Genomic DNA, 21550 nt, shown 5'->3' with positions numbered 1-21550 from the left:
GCTGAAGCCATCAACCGTCGACAACCACCACGTGAGCCTGCACGTGTGTCTCCAACAAAGCTATCGCTTATACCCTGTAGGCTAACAATAGTAGCCCCAGGACAGGGTCAGGGGCGGTCAGAGAATTCTCAGCAAGTGCCAGGCTTAGACTTATGGCCGGAGGCTTGTAAACAGCTAGTGGAATTTCAGAGTACATAGCGGCGGATTGTTCCCAGACCTGGGGGAGCTATATTTAGCGTAGGCAAGTTTGGAGAGAGGGAGTGTGGTGCCATTCAAAAAAAAAAAAACACACACACACACTAATAGTACAGGGACTCAGAGACAGGCAAAGACTTCTTCAGTAACAGGGATCTGGGAGGGAAACATGTATTAACAGTCTCGGAATGTGAGGTGCAGTGAACCCAAGAATCCAGAGTTCTAGAGAAGGGGAAAAGAACCCCACATTAAAGCTCCCACTGGGTTGCCTAGACTCTCTCAGCATCTAGAAAATTTATTTCAGGCAGATTATATCTGTCTTTTCCCTTCACTTGTGTGTAATTAATGGTTCTAGAAAGTTCCCAGTTTATCCCACGTTTGTCTTTCCACAGTTCCCAGAGTGGAAACAAGAAAGAGGTGCCGGCTGGAAAAACCTGCCCTTTCCTTAGGCTGCAGAGGACCCTGGCTCCACTTCCCCCACTGAACTCCTTGTCTTGGTCAAGGAGGGAGTCTGGCTGCATGGCTCTTTCTTTAGCCTGAGGTCTCGCTTTCCTATTAACATAGACAACAGCACTCTGTTGAAGCTTGAAGGATAAGATATTTTCTGCTTGGCATGTTTTATGGCCCATCATTATCTCCCATACATGCCTCGTGCCTCTCCAAGGGGCACAGGAGAATGCGTCTAGTGTAAGCACTGGGGAGGGTCTCCCACTCTCCACAGGGGGAGGGAGAGATCAGCCTCGTGAGAGAATACAAGTAAAGCCGCCTCAACCCCGACCTCAAAGGAGGTCTGGACTACTAGGATCATTTTCCAGCTCTGGTATCTTTCCGGGCCTCTAAGAAGTCATTGCCTATTTCCCCGAGGAGACAATCTTTAGGGTTGGGTCTCTGCAGTGCTGTTTTCTGACAGCTTTTCTCGCAGTGGCTGAAGTGGGGGAGGCAAGTGTGATATATGAACCCTCCACCCTGTTTTACCTGCTGCTCATTATGCGTGGGAGGAGTCTGGAGGTGGGGCAGGCATTACTTATCAACAACAGTGGGGGGATCAAATCAATCACTCTCTCCCACTCCCTCAAACATAACAACAGCCATGATCTAGTGCTTCCTTCCATTGGGTGAGAGAAATCAGAATTATATGTTTGAATAGGCACAAAGGGAAAAAAAATAGGATAAAGTCCATATATGTTCAAAGTGGGAGAATTTCAAAGGCGGAGGTGGGGGTTGGTTTCAGTGGATGAGTCTTTTCTGGGTCATAGCCTCTGAAGTCAGAGGATATACCCCAATCGTCATCCAAGGCCTAGACTCTGGTTACAGATGAGGTGGAGGTGTGTAGGCAATAAATCTCTTGTTCCTCTAGATTAATGTCAGCAGCACCCCTAGGGGATATTCCTTTAGATGGACCCTAGAGGGTATCTGAGCATCTTTACAACAGAACTGAGGGTTCATACACCACATCTGGGCTTCTCACCGTGGGACCTGCCCTAGTACCCTAGGCATGGCAGAAACCAAGGGCAAAGTGGCTTAAAGGGCCAGGCAAGGAGTGGGTATGCGCAAAGACTACCTCTGAGCATCTCTTCAATACCATTCACAGATGCTTCCAGAAAGAGCTGCACGGTCTGACTTCAACAAACCTCCCCTCCCCAAGGAAAAGACAGGATGGCGGAAGAACGGGCAGAGGAGGGAACGGCAGCAATCCAGATGCACAGAGGAAGCCTCTCGTGGAGAGGAAGGCCGATGCAAGTGACCTCACCAGCCATGTACACAGCACAGCCGGCTCACCTTACTGAACTCTGTGCTGGCTGAGGCTCCAATGTGCCCGTCTCTCATGGAACTGCTTCCTCTTACAAGCCCCACTTCCACCCATCAGCAATTGCCCTTGAGCAGGAGTCCGGGGTTGATTTGCTGTTCTGTCCGAGGGAACCCCAAGGGCCTTGTGGCTTTGACAGGAAGAAGTCTTCATCTCAAGCAGCAATTGTTTCTTCCTCTCTTCCTGCCACAGTGATTAAATTAGCAGGCTGTTCTCCTTGGAGAACATGTGTCTAGGTCCCAGGAGGCACTTGCCTGTCTGATAGGTTTGGAGAAGGAAAGCGTGTGTGTGTGTGTGTGTGTGTGTGTGTGTGTGTGTGTGTGTGTGTATGCCTATGTCCCTCACTTTCTCTGTCCCCAGGGTCTCTCCCACCTGGGATGGCCCACCCAGCCAACAGCAAAGACCACAGGATGAGCGGCACTGGGGCTCAACTACAGGAAGTCTGGCAGGTGGCCGCGTACACACTGCTGCCCACTGTGGCCCCACTGCTGACACTGCTGGTGGGACACTTGAGGGGTTTCATGCTGCTGTCTCTCTGAATGTTCAAGTGTTCCAGCCTCCAGCGCTCCCAGCTCTTCCGAAACTCCATCTGGACCTTCCATGGGAAAGAAGAGAGGGAAGCAAAAAGCCATCAGGCAAACCAACCGCCCGCAAAATGGCCCTGTTATTACATTAGCAGGGAAGAGGGGGAAAAAAATCCACTGGGTTATATTACAAGACACGAGTCAAGGTCTTCAGGCGCCTAAATTAATATCCCAATAAAATTGTTTATTGTTGTCTCCTGTTTTCTGCCTCTCCTCTGGAGAGAGATGGGCTTGATGACCTAATTGGCCCTTTCCATCTCTAAATTCAGTGATTCAGCTAAGTACCTTTTACAGTCCATTGCAGTCCTATTCAACGGAAGAGAAAGAGTGAGGTGGAGAGAGAGAGAGAGAAAGAAAGAGAGAGAGAGAGAGAGACAGAGAGAGAGAGAGAGAGAGCCTGAGAGCTGGTGAAGATGGAGTCTCACTTTATAAAAGGCTCTCGCTGTGTGGCTCGGACAATTGAAAGGGGAAGGCACACCCCACCCCTAACCCTGGTGAGCCCCCCCCCCCCAAGTGGTCTAAACTCCCTGAGGTACTTTTGCTTCGCTCTGTTTGGGTCTAGGTTTATCGTCCTTTATTTTCTGACAGCAAAGTCTCACAATGTAGCCCAGGCTGGATTTGAACTCTCCACCCTCCTACCTCAGTCCCCAGAACAGTGGGAATGACAAGTATGAATAATCAAGCCCAGATTTCCCTTCAGATTTCCACTCAGTCCCTGACAGGACAGGGAGGATGTGAAGAAGGCAAGGGGGAAGGATACGTGGCTGGGATTTCTGTGCCCGGCTTTGGATCCATCCCATTCAGAGAAACTGATGGGAACCTGGCTGGACAATCTGCCTACTCGAGTTCAGCCAACCCATTTTCCCCATTTGAACTGAGCTCAGGTGTTCCCCAGGGGAAGAGACTTCTCAGCAGGGTACATGCAAGAGGATCACACTACTTGGGCAGAAAGTTACACAGAACACGGAGGGGCTCTGATCCCCGCCATCCCTGGTGCCCGGACTTGCACGTGAACGCTGTGGCTCCATCAAGACTCTGTGACTCAGAAGGCTGTGACAAGACGCACAGTTTGTCCTGAGGGCTGGATCCCTCTTCTGGGAGCTATTCTCATTGTCTGCTCTTCCATCCTTGGACTGTCTGGGGACTGTGTTCCTTTTAGTCCCAAGCCATCAGGAGGGCTGGCTGCCAGCGGCTGGCTGTTTGCAACAGGCTCTCTGCCAATGCCTCTACCTGCCCCTAGGCAAACACTCCTCTTCTACTCTTCCCATGCTGTACACCAAGCCTTAAGCCCAGCCAGACACCCTGCGTGGCCACAAGCCATCCCTTATAAGAACTTCTGTGCTAAGTAGAGCTAAGATCACCCAGCGCCTGCCTGCCAGGGAGTCTTGGTGTCCCAGACAGCGTCATGGAGCCCAGACCTAGAGGGCAAGGGAGGTGGAGCAGACACCACCTACAGCTGCCTAGCCTAGTCGGGCTTGTGTAGTGCTGACAGCTGGGAGAGGGACATTGAGCCTGAAGATGGCTCCCTTCTGCACAGCTGCAGGAATGCAAATCTCTCCCAGTCTCCCATTTGGAAGACAGGAAACAAAATTGGTATGCCGAGGTGCAGTCAACCCAGCAGGACTTAGAGCACGTGCTATCCCTCGATCCTGTGTCCGTTGGTACTTTTTCGGAGCCCCCATGGTGTCCCCGGTCATCAGAGTTGTTCTCAAGAACCACTAAATTGCTTGCTTCAGAAACAAGAGGAGAGGACTTGAGTACTGGCTGCCCTTCCAGAGGACCCAGGTTCGAGTCCCAGCAACCGTATGTGGCTCAATAGGGATCCGATGCCTTCCTATGGCCTCCAGATGTGGTACACAGACATACACGCAGGTAAAACATTCCTACGTGTAAAAATAAATCTTAAAAACAAATCGAGCACATTGGCTCAGATCTGTAAGCCCAGCACAAGAGTGCCATTTGTTGGGGATTGGGGGGAGACAGGTGGATCCCTGGGGTTCTAGCTAATTGATGGACTCCAGATTCTGCCAGAGTCCACTGTCTCAAAACAAGATGGCGAGTATCTAAGAAAAACGCTTGGCACAGCCCCCAGGTTCCATGTGTGTGTGTGCACGTGCATGTGCACATCCATATCCAAAAGGGGACACTGTCTTGTTTCACACAGGGAAACAGTCACCACTCCTCAAGTCAAGGTGATGAGGCAGAGGAAAATGAGTAAATATTTCCCCAGGGCACATCCAGGATTAGAGTCCAGGTACTGACTCCAATGCCAAGCTCCTAACCACCGGCTTCCTGCGTGTGAAGCTCTAAAAGCCTAGTGAGTCTCTGGCCACATCTCCTTCCCACTTAGAGAGCACTTGACAGTCATGACTACATCTTCCTCCTCTGAGCACCCACGCTCCGAGCACAGTGCTCTCAACACACGCCGGGCACTCGCTGTAGGTTGCTTCGATGAGTCAAATGAATGACCACTCAACGAATCGGCCTCTGACATGAGGTCCTCTTGTTGATCGGTAAGAAAAGTAAAATGAAAAATGACCCTGTGGCTGGGGAGATGGCTTGGTGGGAAAGGGCATTTGCCACCAAGCCTGATGACCTGAGTTGGCTCATCAGAACCTACATGGAAGAGGGGAGAATGGAATCCCCCAGTCCTCTGACCTTTACCTGTGCTCTGGGGTACATACATACATTGCTAATACCCCAATGAATAAGTGATTGAATAAATGAATGATCTGGCCTGGCATCTGTACCATCTAATGTGCTAATACCCCCAGTGAATGAATGATTAAACCAATGAATGAATGAATGAATGATCTGGCCTGGCATGAGTACCATCTAATGTGCTAATACCCCCAGTGAATGAATGATTAAATCAATGAATGAATGAATGAATGATCTGGCCTGGCATCTGTACCATCTAATGTGCTCATACCCTCAGTGAATGAATGATTCAATGAATGAATGAATGAATGAATGAATGATCTGGCCTGGCATCTGTACCATCTAATGTGCTAATGCCCCTAGTGAATGAATGATTAAATCAATGAATGAATGAATGAATGATTGAATGATCTGGCCTGGCATGAGTACCATCTAATGTGCTAATAACCCAATGAATGAATTATTGAGTGAATGAATGAATGAGTGGCCTGGCATCTGCACCATCTAATGTTAACCCTTTCTGCACTGAAGCCCACCATCACATTCCAAGTGCCCTCCCTGACTAAGTACCAGATCGGTCCCCAGGTTTGGTAAATCTTTCTCACCTCTACTGACCCCTGAGGAGAAAAGAAAAAAAAAGCCCACAAGGTGGCTAGCCTGAAGTCACACAGCTTGGCAGTGCAGAACAGAATGAGCCTTCAGGGCTCCTCGGCTACTTCACTTTGGCCCTTTGACAGATGCCACATTCAATCCATCGCCAGTGCCTCCCCTCCCCTGTCCCCGCTACCCACCGACCAGCAGCTGGTGCAGGCCTTGACAACCACATGAGACAAATGTTCAAACCATCTTCTCAGGTCACAAGTACCTGGCATTGCCATGGCAACCCCAGGTCTGGAGAACAGCTCTTGTGGGCAGAGGCCACAAGAGTGGCTTGGGCACATGTGTGTCGAATCACTTTGCAATAAATCAGGTGTGCCCAACCTGTAGCCTAATGACCGCGTGCATATTAGGATAGTGCCGGATGTGGCCCAAATCATTCGTGGATGACAGTGAGAGGCGGCAAGGTCAGAAGGTTGGACACCCCTGCTTGAAGTAGTCAACAGTAACCCTTTAATGCAAGGCTAAGCTGTGCCTAAGCTCTCTCTTCAATTGTGTGTGCAGTGTGCGTGTGTGTGAGAGAGTGCAAATATGCACCTGTGTTGGTGGGGGGAGCGCAGAAAAGAATAGAAAGGCAAGATGTCACCCCAAATTTCAGCCATAGTGAAAGGACCAGAGGTTTCAACCAGAAAGATTACACTGACCCCTCACTGCATAGCCCCCTACCAGCCAATGGCAGCAGCCTCCACAGGGTCCCTACCAGCCCTCCTCAGACCTTACCTCATTGTTGACAAAGCAGTACAAGATAGCCACCATCAAGCCCTGGAAACAAGAGGCATGTTAGCAGGAAGGGTGCCCAAAGGAAACAACTGGACAAGCAGCCCCTGACACCCTGTCTTCAGATTGGGCAGCCTTGGATATAGACAAAATAAATTGTGTGTGTATGTGTATGTGCGTGTGCGTGTGTGTGCATGCACACTCATGAGCATATATGTGTGTGTGCATGAGTGTGTGTGTGTGTGTGTGTGTGTGTGTGTGTGTGAGAGAGAGAGAGAGAGAGAGAGAGAGAGAGAGAGAGAGAGACTTTATATGCACCACGTATGTGTAGGAGCCCTTAGAGGCCAGAAGAGGGCATCTGATCCCTGGAGCTGGAGTAACAGGCAATTGTATAAGAACACATGATGCTGGGAACCAAGCTTGAGTCCTCTGTAAGAGCACCAAATGCTCTTAACTACTGAGCCATCTCTCCAGCATTGGTTTCTTACATTTCCCACCCATGCTGTGCCATCTAATGTTAGTGAGGAGGACGGATTCCCTGCTTTGAACCTGTGTGACCCCTGTGTGGTACGGCTAGCTCTTCTTACTTAAGATATTTCTTCCTGAAAGGAGAGAGGAAACTCACAAGACCCAGGAAGGTCCCAGAACTTACAAGATTCAGGAAGTTCAGAAAGATACAAGGCCCCTCCACTGGGTTATCTGAGCAGTCAGCAGCTGAAGAGAGGAGACTCTGCTCCATGGAGCTGCCTGCAAATTGTGCAGGGAGCTCCAGGGATGCAGCTTCTGTGAGTTATCAGCCATGGTGGGATGGGCTTTACAGTGGTGCAGCTGTCTTTGAGCCTCCCTTGTTTCTGTATCCAACCCCAACGAGCACATTGGTTCAACTGGACTTCAGTGGAATCATTTCTTTGGTTGACTATCAGTACTCTATCTGGAGTGAATTGATGTCTGTCTGTTCATGTCTCCCCAGGCAAAGTCACACGACACCCTGGAAATCTTGTTTTAACATCTCTGGGCCTCAGTTTCCAGTTATGTGAAATGGGGACAATCTCTCAACTGTGAGTCCTGGGAGAACTGAATGCATTGTGTGTATAAATCGCCTGGCAGGATGCTAGCGGATGGCCATGCCTTTCTCTAGATGCCAAGACTCCCACACAACTTGGAGTACTTGTCCTATGGACTTCCAGAGAAGACTGATTTATATGTCCAAATACCTGGGCACACATGTTCTGGCTCTGCTCCAACTGTGTGACTTGGAGCCAGGCTTATTCTCCCAGGTCTCAGTCTACCCATTTCTCCCATCTGCATCATTCAGGCTGGTGCCCACCCCTCCCTCACTTTGGGACAACCTAGGCAAGTGGCCCCAGGTCACTTTGGGTCACCTGGAAGGAAGTGAAGGAGAGTTCGGTGAACAGCTTGACGAAGCGTAGGGTTCCTCGGGCATGCTCATCCATCACAAAGGCAAAGATGACTTCATGTGTCCCCAGAAGTGGGATGAGCGTCAGAGTGGACTTGGCAAGCCTGGAGAGAGGGCGAGACCACTAGGGTCATTCTGGGCTTGTGCACAGACTGGTCTTTCATCTCTGTGTCCACCTCCACCTCCCTGTTTCTGCCAAGTCATGGACATTCCTCACTGAAATACCCTGGACTGGCTCCCGGGGTGTGGGGGATGGGGGCAGAGGTCAAGACTTCAAAAGTCCAGGGGCTGCTAAGGATAGAGTGAGGGGAAAGGTTAGGGGTTATAAACCAGGTCTGGATGGAAAAGAGGGTTCCGAACAGAGCACCCCAGATTCTCTCTCTGCTGGAAAAGGGAAGGCTGAGGGCACCCCTGTAGCTTGATTAATGTACCTGCATTTGATGTCAGTCTTACACATGAGATTAGCCTTCAGCTTGGAGACCACGATGCAGATGACCCGGATGAAGATAAGAAAGTTGACCTGCAGGACACACAAGCCGGGGGAGAGGGGGGTTGGGAACTCTCATTCTCTCTCCCAGTTATTAGCCTGGTCACAGTCCAGGTCCACCAGCTTGTGTTCCAACCCCCAAACTCTGTCACTTACCCCGATAGCGAAGAGGATGGGTAATCGGATGATGAGCCAGTAGTTCATGTTGGAGTTCCTAGTCCAGCAGCTACGGAGGAAGAGAGGTGCTCACAAGGCATCCGGCAGGACTCAGTGAGCCCTCAGGGACTAGTGCAGCACGTGTACCCGAGGCCAAGAAAAATGCTACACCCAGCTGCATATCCATGCAGAGCCCTGCAAACGCATCCCATGCCCTGCCCCCAGCCCCAAATCCTCAAGACATGGTCATACACACAGAGATACCCACGCCTCCCCTCTCTCTTCACGGATCGCTGCACAAAACAACAGGCTATTCACTCCGATGTTCATAATACCCATCAGGGAGGCACCATGGACTACAAAGGCCAGAAATATTGATCATCCTACCGTGCCAGGGCAGGTTCAGGGAGTGGACGTGACAGACTGAATTCATACGCTAAACTCCCGCTGACCCCACGAATCCTCCCTGACAGGTAATAAACGTATGCTCCAGGGTTCAAGACTCCCAGGGCTGAGACGCATAAGACCTCAGCACATCACTCTCCTGCAGCAGGGTGCTCACTCACCCCTCATCCTCATAGAGATACTTGACAACGCCCCAGGGGATAACAAACAGCAGCGGGACTCCTAGAAGAAGAAGAGAAGACAGAGAGGAGATCGGAGCTGGCAGGTCAGAGCTGCTGCCACAGTGCCCAGGTCCTCTCCACACTTCAGACCCTTCAGACCCCAAGTCTCTCTCCCTTCCTGGCCCTAAAACAGGCTGGTCTGAGTGTTGGGGAGAATGAAGGTTCAGGGTTTCACACTAATACTCCACATCCTTCCTTATAGACTTCTTCATGGTCCAGACCCTCCATGTATCAGGATTCATCTCCAGAGTCTTAGCTGTGAGACCCCAGGATAGACCCTCAGGTAGCAAAGGATCAGTACAACATGATGGAAAGAGGACCAGGAAACTCTCTGATGCTCCATCCTCCCTGTCTTCAGCCCGTACGTCCATCTCTCTCCATCCTGTTTATTTTTACACAGATCAGCCATTCCAACATCCATGATGTTTTATAACCAGGTATTCACGGGACTGAATAAATAATGGAGTAACCTAGGAGGAGCCTGGGGCATAGCGTAGACCCTGCCCTATAGAATATACCCAGTATGAATAGAATAAATATATCAACGAGAGAAGGGAAGCTCTCTAAGACAAGAATGTGCCAGTTTTTAGGCCATCCATGTACGGGAACTTCCAGCTGCGTGTCCCACATCAGCTGTCGTTCTTTCTCTCTGAGACCTCACTCCAGTATGAGAGAGCTTGCCCATGCCACCAGCTACCCCCGGCGAGTTTCATCTATCCATTAACATCTGGCAAACAAGGCCCTGGTAAAGAAACAGGAGCACAGCCCTGCCACCCGCCAAGGCGACATAATCCTTGCAGGCTGCATTTCATCAGTTCAGCTGCATGGGAAGCCGGAAGTTGCTTTGCAGCATCCTGACTTGGGCTAGGATGCTGTCAAGAGTAACAACACGCAGATCTCTGTGACTCTTGTCTTCTCTCTGACCCTTCTCCCTACCCCACTTCCTCAAGAAAAGATGTTTTGGTTGAGAAAGATAACCCTAAGGATTCTGAGCCCTGAGCTAGGGTAGACAAGAAAGACCTGGCAGCCTTCCCCCATCTCCTACTTTGAGAACTCCAGAGCATCCTCTGTCTCTACTGATCCCTACCAACTCCCTGCTTTTCTGTACACATCCCTTTGGTTGGTCCTGCCCTTGGGTTGCTATGGTGACAGATACAAACAGCACTGATGTTATTTCCCAGAATGGACAGACACCATTTGTCCCCCACACAGAGGAAGCCCATCCCTGAGTTCCTTAATGGTCTGTCCCTGCACCCACCCCTAGGGAGCAGCAGGACTCTCCAGATGCCCCACCTGATGGGGTTGTCTGTCAGGATAGAGAGGCTTAGGAAGGAAGGAAAGATCTAGTAGAACAGGCTGGATCTTGGAGGAAGAGGAAGGACAGGGACCATCAGAGAGCTCTGAGTGCTGAAGCCAGGGCCACTTTTATCTATATAGAGATCTAAGCCTCCTCAGCAGAATCAGCAGGGGACTGAGTGGGAAGCAGAAGATAAGACCTGCGCTTGACAAGCAGACAAGGCCCAGAGCCAGGAAGCTGGGAGCCTCTTATGACCCAATACCTACTCAGCCTTTAAGGCCCTCTGCTCTTCCGGTCTTAGGGACCTTAATACTTTGATCATGATAACCCCCGATTAGGGCTCCTCAACCCTGAGGTGGCCTCCTGGAAGGTAAGCTGGCAACTTCTTGTAAAGAAGGATGCTTCCAGCACCAAGCAGCATTTTGGAAGGACCTGACACCCTTCCCCCCATCTCCTACTTTGAGCAGGACCAGGATGGGAGAGCGCAGTCTGCCGTGACTAAGCTAAGAAGCTGGAGGGATCAGAATAGGTCTAGGGACTAACGGTTCCGCACATGGAAGAAAACTCTGGAACTTCAAGGGTAGGTTAAGTAGGGCTGAGCACAGGCCTGTCTTCTGTCCATCCCAGGTGGGGGTACCCACTGGTCCCTCTAGGAGGGGCTGCCTTCATCTGTCTCCATAGTTCCATAGGGCTACAACCCATCTAGCCCCACCCCAACCAAACCTCATCCCTCCCCATCCTCCACGAGGGTCCCATGATGCAAGAGGTAGGAACACAACCAGAAATGTTCCAGAAAAAAAAAAAAAAGACCTGATGGTTCTCAGTGGAACCTTTCCAGCTTGGCTGGAACCTTTCCAGCTCCAGGTACATCAACAGTCCATCCTTTTTCTCAATCAGTCACCCCTCCCAGCTTGGCTCTCCCCTGGGTCCTTTGCTTCATTGTCCCAATAACATCCTATGTTAGCCCGTATCCTGTTCACTTGCCTACCCCTTGCCCACTGTGAGGCCCAGGATGTAGCATCCCCCTCAGGACCTCGGGTTGCCTGAACTGGGAATGAAGCACTCTCCCATAGGACCTCGGGAGAAGAGGTATCTGAGGGCAGTGTCCTGACTTCTAGTGGTGTGGTAGAGGGCTAAGGGGCTTGGGGGTAGAGGTAATATTTGGCCATTTGAGAATGGAAGTATCTACTAAGAAAAGATGTATACCATATAAATATACTATATACTATATACTATATACTATATACTATATTATGGTATATGGTATGTGATATAATATAAAATATAAAACATAAAGTATAATGTATAACATATAATGTATAATATATAATAAATATATAATATATAATAAATAAATAATAAATATATAATATATAATGTATAATGTATAATGTATAATATATAAATATAATATGATATATATATATATACACAAACATATATCCATATATATATATATATATATATATATATATATATACTCACACACACACATGTGGTAGGGTGGGGTCATGGAGGTGGTGAGGTGAATGACTGTGGGCCTTACCCCAGCCTATGCTCAGGTACAGCTTGAAGATACGTTGCTCCAAGAACACCGAGAAGGCCAGCAGCGTGTAGAGATACACGCCTTCCACGAGCAACCAGTAGTAGTTGGCTGCCACACAGTACTGCATGAGCAAGAACACCAGTCGGCAGCCTAGAGAGTCCTAGGGACAAAGAAGGGTCCCATGGGGAACAGTAGCCCTGCTTCCTGCCCCACCTGTCACTCCTCGATGAGCCTGGCCTGGCCACTGTCCTACCATGGTCAACACGGGACTAAGGAGTTTTCATATAGCCAGGCTCACTGCTGGGAACTCTCTCTGCTTTAGGTCATTGAATGCTCCCTCTCCTGAGAAGAAAGCACCTGCTATTGCCCCCATGCTGGGAGGAGAACTGAGCCATGGAGAAGTCATGTGATGTGTCTGGACTAGTAGACAGCCAGTACAAGGTAGAGCCGAGACTCAAACTCAGGTCTGTGTCCAGAGAACTCCCTGTATCAGACTGAACTCCCTGTGGCAGAGTCTCTTAACCGCCCAAAGTGGACTGCCTCCTCCATCAGACTAGGGGCTCCATATGTTGAACTACCTCTCCCATCACACCAGGGACTCTCCATGGTAGAATGTCTCCTCCATCAGACTAGGGGCTTCCCATGATAGACTTTCTCTCCCATCAGACTAGGGGATCCATATGTTGAACTACCTCTCCTATCACATTAGGGACTCTCCATGGTAGAATGTCTGACTAGGGGCTCTGTCAGACTAGGGGCTTCTTACGGTGTTCTGTCTCATCAAACTAGGCCTGTCAGGGTAGACGGCCTCTCACATCAGACTAGGGGTTTCCCATGGTATACTACCTTCTCCCATCTACCTAGGACTCCCCAAGTTAGATTGCCTCTCTCATCACACTAGGGGCTCCCCATGGTGTACCACCTTTGCCATCAGACTAGGAGTTTCCCATGGTAGATTCTCATAATACAAGGGATTCTTCATTATGGACTGCCTCTTTCATCATACAGTGACTCCCTAAGGCCACGTCTGGGCTACTCTTGCTTTAATCCATCCCAGGCTTATGCAGTGGACTCCTTGACCAATGTCCACCCCTCCCAAGCTCCCCAGGCTGCACCACCCACCTGATAGGAGAGGAGCCCGTCCCACTGGTGCTGCTGGGCAGCCGTGCTGTACATCCACTTGAGGGCAGCATCTTTGATGAAGACGGACAGTGCTCGGAGGATGAAGGATGCAAACAGGTTCAGGTGGATGTAGTTTCTGGTGCAGTGCAAGTGTCTAAGAGAGAAAGCGGAGTCCATTCCTGGCATGATGGCTAACACTGGCTCTCTGGCCAGTACCAGTTCTCTGGCCAGCCCACATACATACACATCAGGCATCTCTGGGATTATGTTCACATCTTCCTTCCTCTGAGAATGTCTTTCTCCCTCACAACCTTGAAAATCTCTGATGCCCTGCCAGTCTAAGAGGCCCTCAACTGGACAATCACCGACCACTTCCACCCCTTGCTGTGGTGCCGTCTTTCATACCAAAGCAACATATGTAACAAGATCAGTCTTCCCATGGGAGTTTAGATTCTTTAGCACAGGATGTTTCTGGATTGTTCTCTGGGGTTGAATAGCTCTAGGCACACGGTAGGAATTCAAAATGGATACAATGTATACTTTCAGGTTAAAGTGTGCAGCAGAGCTGAGGAGACTGGCTCAGTGGGTAAGAGTGTTCCCTGTCCAGGCATGAGGACCTCCATTCAGGTCCCCAGTAGTCCTGTGAAAAAGCAAGCGTGCACACCTGTAACCTCATTGCTGGGGTGGGGCATAGAGAACAGAAGACCACTGGGGTTTGCTGGCTGCCAGTCCAGTTCTATGTTCAGTAAGAAATCCTGTTCTCAAGCAAATACAATATATATATCTCGCTCTGAGAAAGATGGAAAGGGACACCTGACGTTTCTCTTTGATTTCCACATGCTTGGTATGCAATCTATGTTAAAAGCACATATATGTACATGTATGCATGTACACACACACACACACACACACACACACACCACTGTGTGACAAACTGGAAATCCAAGGGCATTTCATTTGATACAAGCTATCTCCCAAGCAAAAGCCAACATCATTCTTAATGGAGGAACTTGGAGACCCTTTCCTTTAAATTCAGCAGCCAAGCGAGGATGTGTCGCTGCTAATGACAATTAGCTCTCACCACTACAACAGGGCCATGGAAGAGGTGAACCAGAACTCAGTATGGCGTATAGATGAATTCTTCAGAGAAACACCAGAACAATGTAGGGATGAACTATAATGTCTCAAGGATCCAGCGATGGGTCCCCTAACACATTCTAGCAATACACAATAAAAAGAAGTAGAAGAGGTTCTATTTGACTTCCAGAAACTATCGCTAACAAGAGGATTGGTAAGATCGCTGTGGACAACATGATAAAACTGGCTCAAAGTTATTAGAGAAGTCTTAAACTCATGGGAGACACATAGTCACACCACACTCAAGAAAAGAAATGCCACTGTCCCATGGTGAATAATGAATTCAAACAGCTGTAATAAAATGTCGACTTTTTTCATGGTATTGAAAAGATTTACAAAGAATAACTAAAGGTCAGGGATAGTGTAGGTAGTCAAGCAGCCCTTTCCTGTAATCCCAGCACATGGGAGGCTGAGGCAGGGGGATCAAGAGTTTGAGGCAAGTCTAGGCTACAAAGCAAGACAGGGTTTCAACAAAACAACCTCCCCCAGATGGGCATGACTGTACACACCTATAATCCCAGCACTTGGAAGGTGGAGGCAGGAGAATTAGGAGTTCAAGGCCAGCCTCAGCTACATATAGCAAGTTCAAAGCTAGCCCAGACTCCATGAGAGTCTGTCTCAAAACAATCAACAGTCAAAAGGAATCACAGTATAGGAGTCTCTGCTGTAAGAGAGCTAGGATGCCTCTGTGTGTGCATATGATGCCTGCATGTATATGCGCATGTTCATGTGTGTGAGTGTATGTGCAGAGGTTGGAGGACAACTCGGGGTGTTAATCCTCCCCTCCTGTCCTGTTTGAAACAGAATCTCTTGTTCACTATTCCCTACACGGGGGCTGGCTGGCCCCTGAACTTCCTAGGTTATTCCTGTCTCAGCCTTCTGTGCCTCTGCAGGAGCACCAGGCCACAAACACATGTCTCCAGCCACATCTGGCTTCTCATGGGTTCTAGGGATGCGAACCTTGGTACTCACAGTGCGTATCAAATGTTTAACCTACTGACCTATCTCTGCAGCCAGAGAGCTAGGATTTATTTTTATTTTTATTTTTATTTTTATTTTTATCTGTCCTTTAAAAACCATTTTATTACATTAATTGTTTTAGTGTGTGTGTGTGTGTGTGTGTGTGTGTGTGTGTTTTAGACCACACATGCCTGAACACTTGTGCCAGTCTGGAAATGAATTTGGAGAAGTCAGTTCTTTCCTTCATGGTAGATTCCAGGGATCAAACTTGGGTCATCATCAGCCTTGGCAGCAGGAGCCTTTACTAGCTGAGCCACCTTGCTGGCCTGAGACCTTAAATTTCTATTACATCTTTAGGAGACAAGACACTGTGGTTTGAGACTAGGGTAGCTAAACAGATCAATAGAAAAGGATTGTAAATGACAGAAACCAACTTACAAATCTGAGGACTCTTGTGGTGTCTTCAATGAAAAAAATTAATAAGTGTCTATCAGCTGATAAGATTAATTTTGTTAATCAATAGTTCTTATCGATATGTTTTACTTATCAATAAACTTGACCAATTTTGTTTCATTTAAATGCAGAACACCTGTGTGTAAAAGGCACCATAATGACAAACATAGCTTAAGTCTCTATTAATACTTAATACTTTGATTAAGTATGTCTACTATTAAGTAGGTTAATAGCCAGATAAATCCCTACAAGACACAAAAGCCAAATAAACCAATTCTTTAAAAAGGCAATGAACAAAGCAATTCATAAACTAAAATATCAAAAGAAAGAAACACAAACAAACAAACAAACAAACAACCCACTCACTCTCTCTAGGGGTCAAAGATAAGCAAACTAGAACCATAAGAAGGCCTTTTACATGCCTTATAGATTAACATTGCTTAAGTCTGAAAATGCTACATGTGGGTGTGCTGTGAGCTCAGAGAACCGTCTCCACCGGTGGCCAGAGTGCCACCTGGCAGTAGCCAACTGGGAAGCAACCTAACACTAGTAAACCAGACACTAAAGATCAGGTGGTTGGTTATTGGTGGTAGTTTTGCCTCTGGGGGTATGCCGGAAGGAAATACACAGGCAAGAATCACAGGAGAACATTATTGTTGTAATCAGTGTGTGTGTGTGTGTGTGTGTGTGTGTGTGTGTGTGTTTTCAACCTCATGTTTTCCAGAAAGTTCTAGAGAGCAGGACCCTCTGATTGCTTTGGTTTGAAATTCTTCTATTAGGGAACTGAGCAGGAGACAGCGCCCTCCCTCCCAGTCCTGAGCCCCCTCCTTACCTGAAGCCAACAAGGATGGCTGAAGCAATGACCAAGGCGGAGAAAGAGAGCGCGTACCCCACTGTGTAGATGATGTACAGTGACAGGAGCTGTTCCTCAGGGGAGTTCTGTGTGCACAGAGGGGCATGAGGGTGTGTGCATGGCCAGTGGGCCTTACGTGTGTGTGTGTGTGTGTGTGTGTGTGTGTGTGTGAGCATTCTTCTCCCAAGTGCTTCACTCTGGGGTCTAAGGATGTGAGGTGCCCTGGGGCCCCACTCGGGATTCCAGAATCAAGAAAGAGAATGACTCGTGGAAGTGGCCCAGGGATGTTGGCGACCTGGTTCTGCGGTAAGTACACATCACCTTTGGCCAGACAGCAGAGGTACAAAGTCACCGGAAGCAAGGGGACTGACAGTGTGACAGCAGCCGCCCCACCCTGAGCCTAGAGTCTCTGCTCCCATGAAGCAGAGACCTAGCTGCCCCTTCCCGGGTTCAGGACCCCTCAGCTCACTCTCTCCCCTCGCTTGGACTCTTCACACTCCGACAGGTCCCTCCAGGGCAGGCTGGAGTTATCCTTATGTAGCCAGAGCCCCTCCGCTGTGCAGAACCGGTACACGTGGCCTTGGAGCACTGAGCAGGGAGACGTGACATCTGAGGCTCAGCCTAGAGATTAGCAGCCCACCCAAGGGTGTCCTTATCTTTTCCTTTCTTGGGAGCACCCTGCTCCATTCAAGCTGACTCTTCTGAGTTAGTAACAGGAATCACATCCACACACAAACACATACACACCACAACACACATACACACATACACATGCATGCATATACACCACAGCACACATACACCACACACACACATATACATGCATGCATACACACCACAGCACACACATACACCACACACACTCATGCATACATACACGCCATACCACACACATACATACCACACACACACACCATACACACACACATGCATGCACACACATGCACACACGTATGCACACAGTACCCATAATGGTCCAGGCATGAGAGATCACAAAGGTGAGGATGACCCAGCCATCCTCAGCTATTCCTCTTAGCCACACCCAAAGTCACAGTTGAGTGAATCTGTGCCTTTTAGACATGATAAACATAGTTTGGAATGTCCTATCCTCCAGTCTCAAATCGTACTATTGACAGGCTGCTGAGCAGAAGGGGCCCTGCCAATCTCAGTCACTCTCCGCAATTTCTGATCTTCCTGACTCAGAGTCCCTTGCCCTCCTGTATTCTTTGGGGGATAGAAAGGTCTAAGAACAAAGCTGGTACTAAACTCCTCAGACTGGAAGGAAAGCAACCTCTACTTGGGGAGCCCTAGTCTGAGGAGGCATGGCCTACCCAGGGAGCCCCAGTCTAAGGAGGCATGGTCTACCCAGGGACTCCCAGTCTTAGGTGACATCATCTACCCAGGGAGCCTCCATCTGAGGAGACATGGTCTGTTCCCAGGGGCCCCATTCTGAGGAGACATGGCCTGCCCAGAGAGCCCCATTCTGAGGAGACATGGCCTGCCCAGAGAGCCCCAGCCAGAGGAGATTCGGACTTCCTTTTTAAAACCTCTAAAAGGAACACAAAGTCTCATGGTGCTGCTATAGCTCTCATTCTTGGAAATTTTCCCTTCAGATGTGGAAACAAAGTTGCTCCTTCAAGTAACTCCTGGTCCTATATTCAAGAAGGATACAGCTCTTGGAGAGCTGCTTCTCTGAAAAAAAAGGCAACAATCTGGACCGTACTCTCTCTCTATCCGCTCTCAGAGAAGAGCACCGTAAAGGGAAATCCACGGGGACCTGACACTGTTTCCACAGAGCTGGGGGTGGGCTATCACCTGCGGTCTTCACATTCACTTGACTATATCGGGGTGCTGAGGAGTCCCCATCGTGCCCTACTGTGGTAAAAAAATAATATTTAAAAATCTCAGCACAGGGTTCCTTCCTTCCTTAATGGTTTATGTACCCAGATGATAGACATGCACACAGCCCTTATATTTAATATGCCTTAATCAGTACAACAGCTGGACAACTGCTTACCCTCTGTGCTGTTAGAATCCACCTCCTATCCATAACCCAAGTTACTGCTATGCTTCATCTGGGCTGCTCTTAGCTCCAATTAGGCAGCCCTCTGAGCCACATGTTCTTGGCCCCTAACCCACAGTGGCTCTCCTTTCTCCTCTTCTACACACCCTTTCTATCCCATGGTGGCTTTGCTTTTCCTCTTCTCGTGGCCTCAAACCTGGGAAACCTAACCCCCACCTATGTCTCTTCCTCCAGCTATGAGTCGCTGGCGTCTTTATTTACCAATCAGAATTAACTGGGGGCAGTGCCTCTCAGCATCTTATGTACAGACTCTCTAGTCTCCAGGGCAAACAGTTTTGGGGGACCCAAATGAACATTAGAATACAAATGACATTAGGCCAACCCACACTACATCCGACTGTGGACCTGTCTAGGGAGATGATGGAGAGGTGTGATTTTTAGCCCCGGGCTCCATGTAAGAGCAGCAGAGTGCTCAGTGTACCTAGGAAAGGCCTCACCCATTGTCTCCATATAGGAGAACTTAAGTCTTTCAGCGAGGCCAAGGAACAGGGGTGGAGGTGAGCAAGCAAACAGTTGAAGGAGGGGGATTAGCACAGGAGAGTGAGGAGGGCAGCCGAAGTCAGGAGCTGACTGTAGAAGATTTAAATCCTGTAAGACTAAACAACTTGAATTGGGAAGATGGACCAGCAGGTAGAGACGCCTGCTGCCAAGCCTGCTGCCCCAAGTTCCATCTCTGGGACTCAGATGACAGGAGAGAGAGCCAACTCCTATGAGCTGAGTCCTCTGACCTCCACATGGATGCTTTCACATGTACCTCCCCTAAATGGACAAATAAATGTAATACAAATATTCTAAAGGACAAAAGACTTGAAGGACCAGCCGTGGGCTGTGGGCGCAGGCACTGTGGAAAGGAACGGGGAGAATACACAAGTCCCCGAGCCCTTGGTGGCCATGGCTGGTCAGCGTTAAGGTGGAGAGATTGTCAGTAAGAAAAGGCTGATTCATACATATATAAACGTATACACGTATACATGTATACACGAATACACATATACAATGCATACACGTGTATACACATATACATATACACACATACACATGTATACACATATATACATATACACACATACACATGTATACACACATATACATATACACACATACACATGTATACACGTGTATACATATACACATGTATACACATATATACACACATACACATGTATACACATATATACATATACACACATACACATGTATACACACATATATACACGTACACATGTATACACGTGTATACATATACACATGTATACACATATATACATATACACACATACACATGTATACACATATACATACATCTATACATACATATATACACATATACATATATACACATACATACATCATATATCCACCATATATACGTATATACATCATATATACCTATGTACCTATATACATATATACTTATATACATATATACATATGCACATATGCATATGGCAGAATAGCAGCTGTACCCTGTGGGAGGCACATCCAGGGGACACTTGCCTCCAGGGGTAGACTTTCAGTGCAGAAACCCAATTTCCCAGCTTCTGAGACCATGGTTATGTGCCAGGGAGACTTCCTGTGGGTCCTGTGACAGGCCTCTTCCACTGCAATCACGTGCCTGTCACTCAGGCCTTATTCTCAGCTCCAATCCTGCCACCCAGCACCCAGCGTGCCCAGTCTTCACCCTTCTCTTCTTTCTCTCTTCTCTTCATAAATACCCGCTGAAGCAGGGGTCCCTCCTGAGGAGAAGGAATTTATTGGAATAAATCAGCTGTGTGTGTGTGTCTGTCTGTATGTGTGTGTGTGTGTAGTGTATGTCTGTCTGTCTGTGTGTAGTGTGTGTCTGTCTGTATGTGTGTGTCTGTATCTGTGTGTGTGTTGTGCACATGCATGTGTGTATGGGGACACATACGTGTGTACATATGTGCACTGAGGCCAGAAGTTGGCAGTGGATGCCAGGTGTCTCCCCTACAACCACCTTACTTTTTGGACAGGATCTTTGACTGAACCCAGAGCTCCCTGATTGGGCTAGCCTATGACCAGCCAGCCCTCCCCTGTGCAGGCACACCCTACTACACCCAGCTTTTTCCATGCTGGGAATCTAAACTCAGGTGCTCTTGATTATGCAGCAAGCACTTTATCAACTAAGCTGTTTCCTCGGCCTGGAAGCTACATTTGTAGACTCTGACGAACCCCTGAGGATCTGATGGCATCTCATCCAGCATCGAACAGTGATTGAGCTGGACGCTGACTGCTGGGGACATCTCTAAGGAGCTTACAAGTGGCTGGGGAAGGCGGGCACATGCCCTCATTTTAGCATCTCAAAGGGCCACCCTCAGGTCCCCAAATGCTTCTATGATCTGGTGCATGGATACTTTCTGGGAGTCCAGTCTTCTGGTAGATAACAAGCCTGCTTTTGGCTGTAGATAGACCCTGATGGTGATGGGGACCTGGGCCAATTTTGTGGGAGTGAATGGGTATCAGAGCCTGCTCTGCAGCCTGTCTGTATGAGAGGGAGTAGGGAGTGGGGTAGGGAGAGAGACACTTGGGAGAAAGGAGAAGGGAGAAAATACAGTAGCAGACTCTTCCCAGAGCTGGCCCAAACCCCAGCATACGGTAGGCACTATGTCCTAAATGCACCATGCACACATAAGGCACTTTACCTTACATACACGGTGCACATAGTGGTCACTCTATCCTATAAGTACCATGCACACAGTAGGCACTTTACCTTACATACATGGTACACATAGTGGTCATTCTACCCTATAAGTACCATGCACACAGTAGGCACT

The 21550-nt window shown here is 48.6% G+C and overlaps 1 protein-coding gene across 1 annotated transcript in view; it reads right to left on the bottom strand.

The window, feature by feature from the left end:
* Positions 1 to 2352: 2352 nt before the first annotated feature.
* Glp1r (glucagon like peptide 1 receptor) overlaps positions 2353 to 21550 on the bottom strand; it is a 31796-nt gene continuing 12598 nt past the window's right edge. Inside the window, exons 4-13 of the mRNA XM_028767961.1 lie at positions 17145 to 17263; positions 16655 to 16761; positions 13273 to 13426; positions 12151 to 12310; positions 9248 to 9308; positions 8682 to 8751; positions 8470 to 8558; positions 8004 to 8142; positions 6625 to 6666; positions 2353 to 2597 (exon numbers count right to left, since the gene is read on the bottom strand). Of these exons, the coding sequence (XP_028623794.1) occupies positions 2430 to 2597; positions 6625 to 6666; positions 8004 to 8142; positions 8470 to 8558; positions 8682 to 8751; positions 9248 to 9308; positions 12151 to 12310; positions 13273 to 13426; positions 16655 to 16761; positions 17145 to 17263 (1109 nt within the window). The 3' untranslated portion in view covers positions 2353 to 2429. The remainder of the gene's footprint in view (positions 2598 to 6624; positions 6667 to 8003; positions 8143 to 8469; positions 8559 to 8681; positions 8752 to 9247; positions 9309 to 12150; positions 12311 to 13272; positions 13427 to 16654; positions 16762 to 17144; positions 17264 to 21550) is intronic.

This window comes from Grammomys surdaster, unplaced genomic scaffold (assembly GCF_004785775.1).
Source record: "Grammomys surdaster isolate TR1022 unplaced genomic scaffold, NIH_TR_1.0 183, whole genome shotgun sequence".
Taxonomy (NCBI): domain Eukaryota; kingdom Metazoa; phylum Chordata; class Mammalia; order Rodentia; family Muridae; genus Grammomys; species Grammomys surdaster.
Note: the sequence above shows the minus strand (reverse complement) of the source record. Positions and strands in the feature narration are given on the sequence as shown.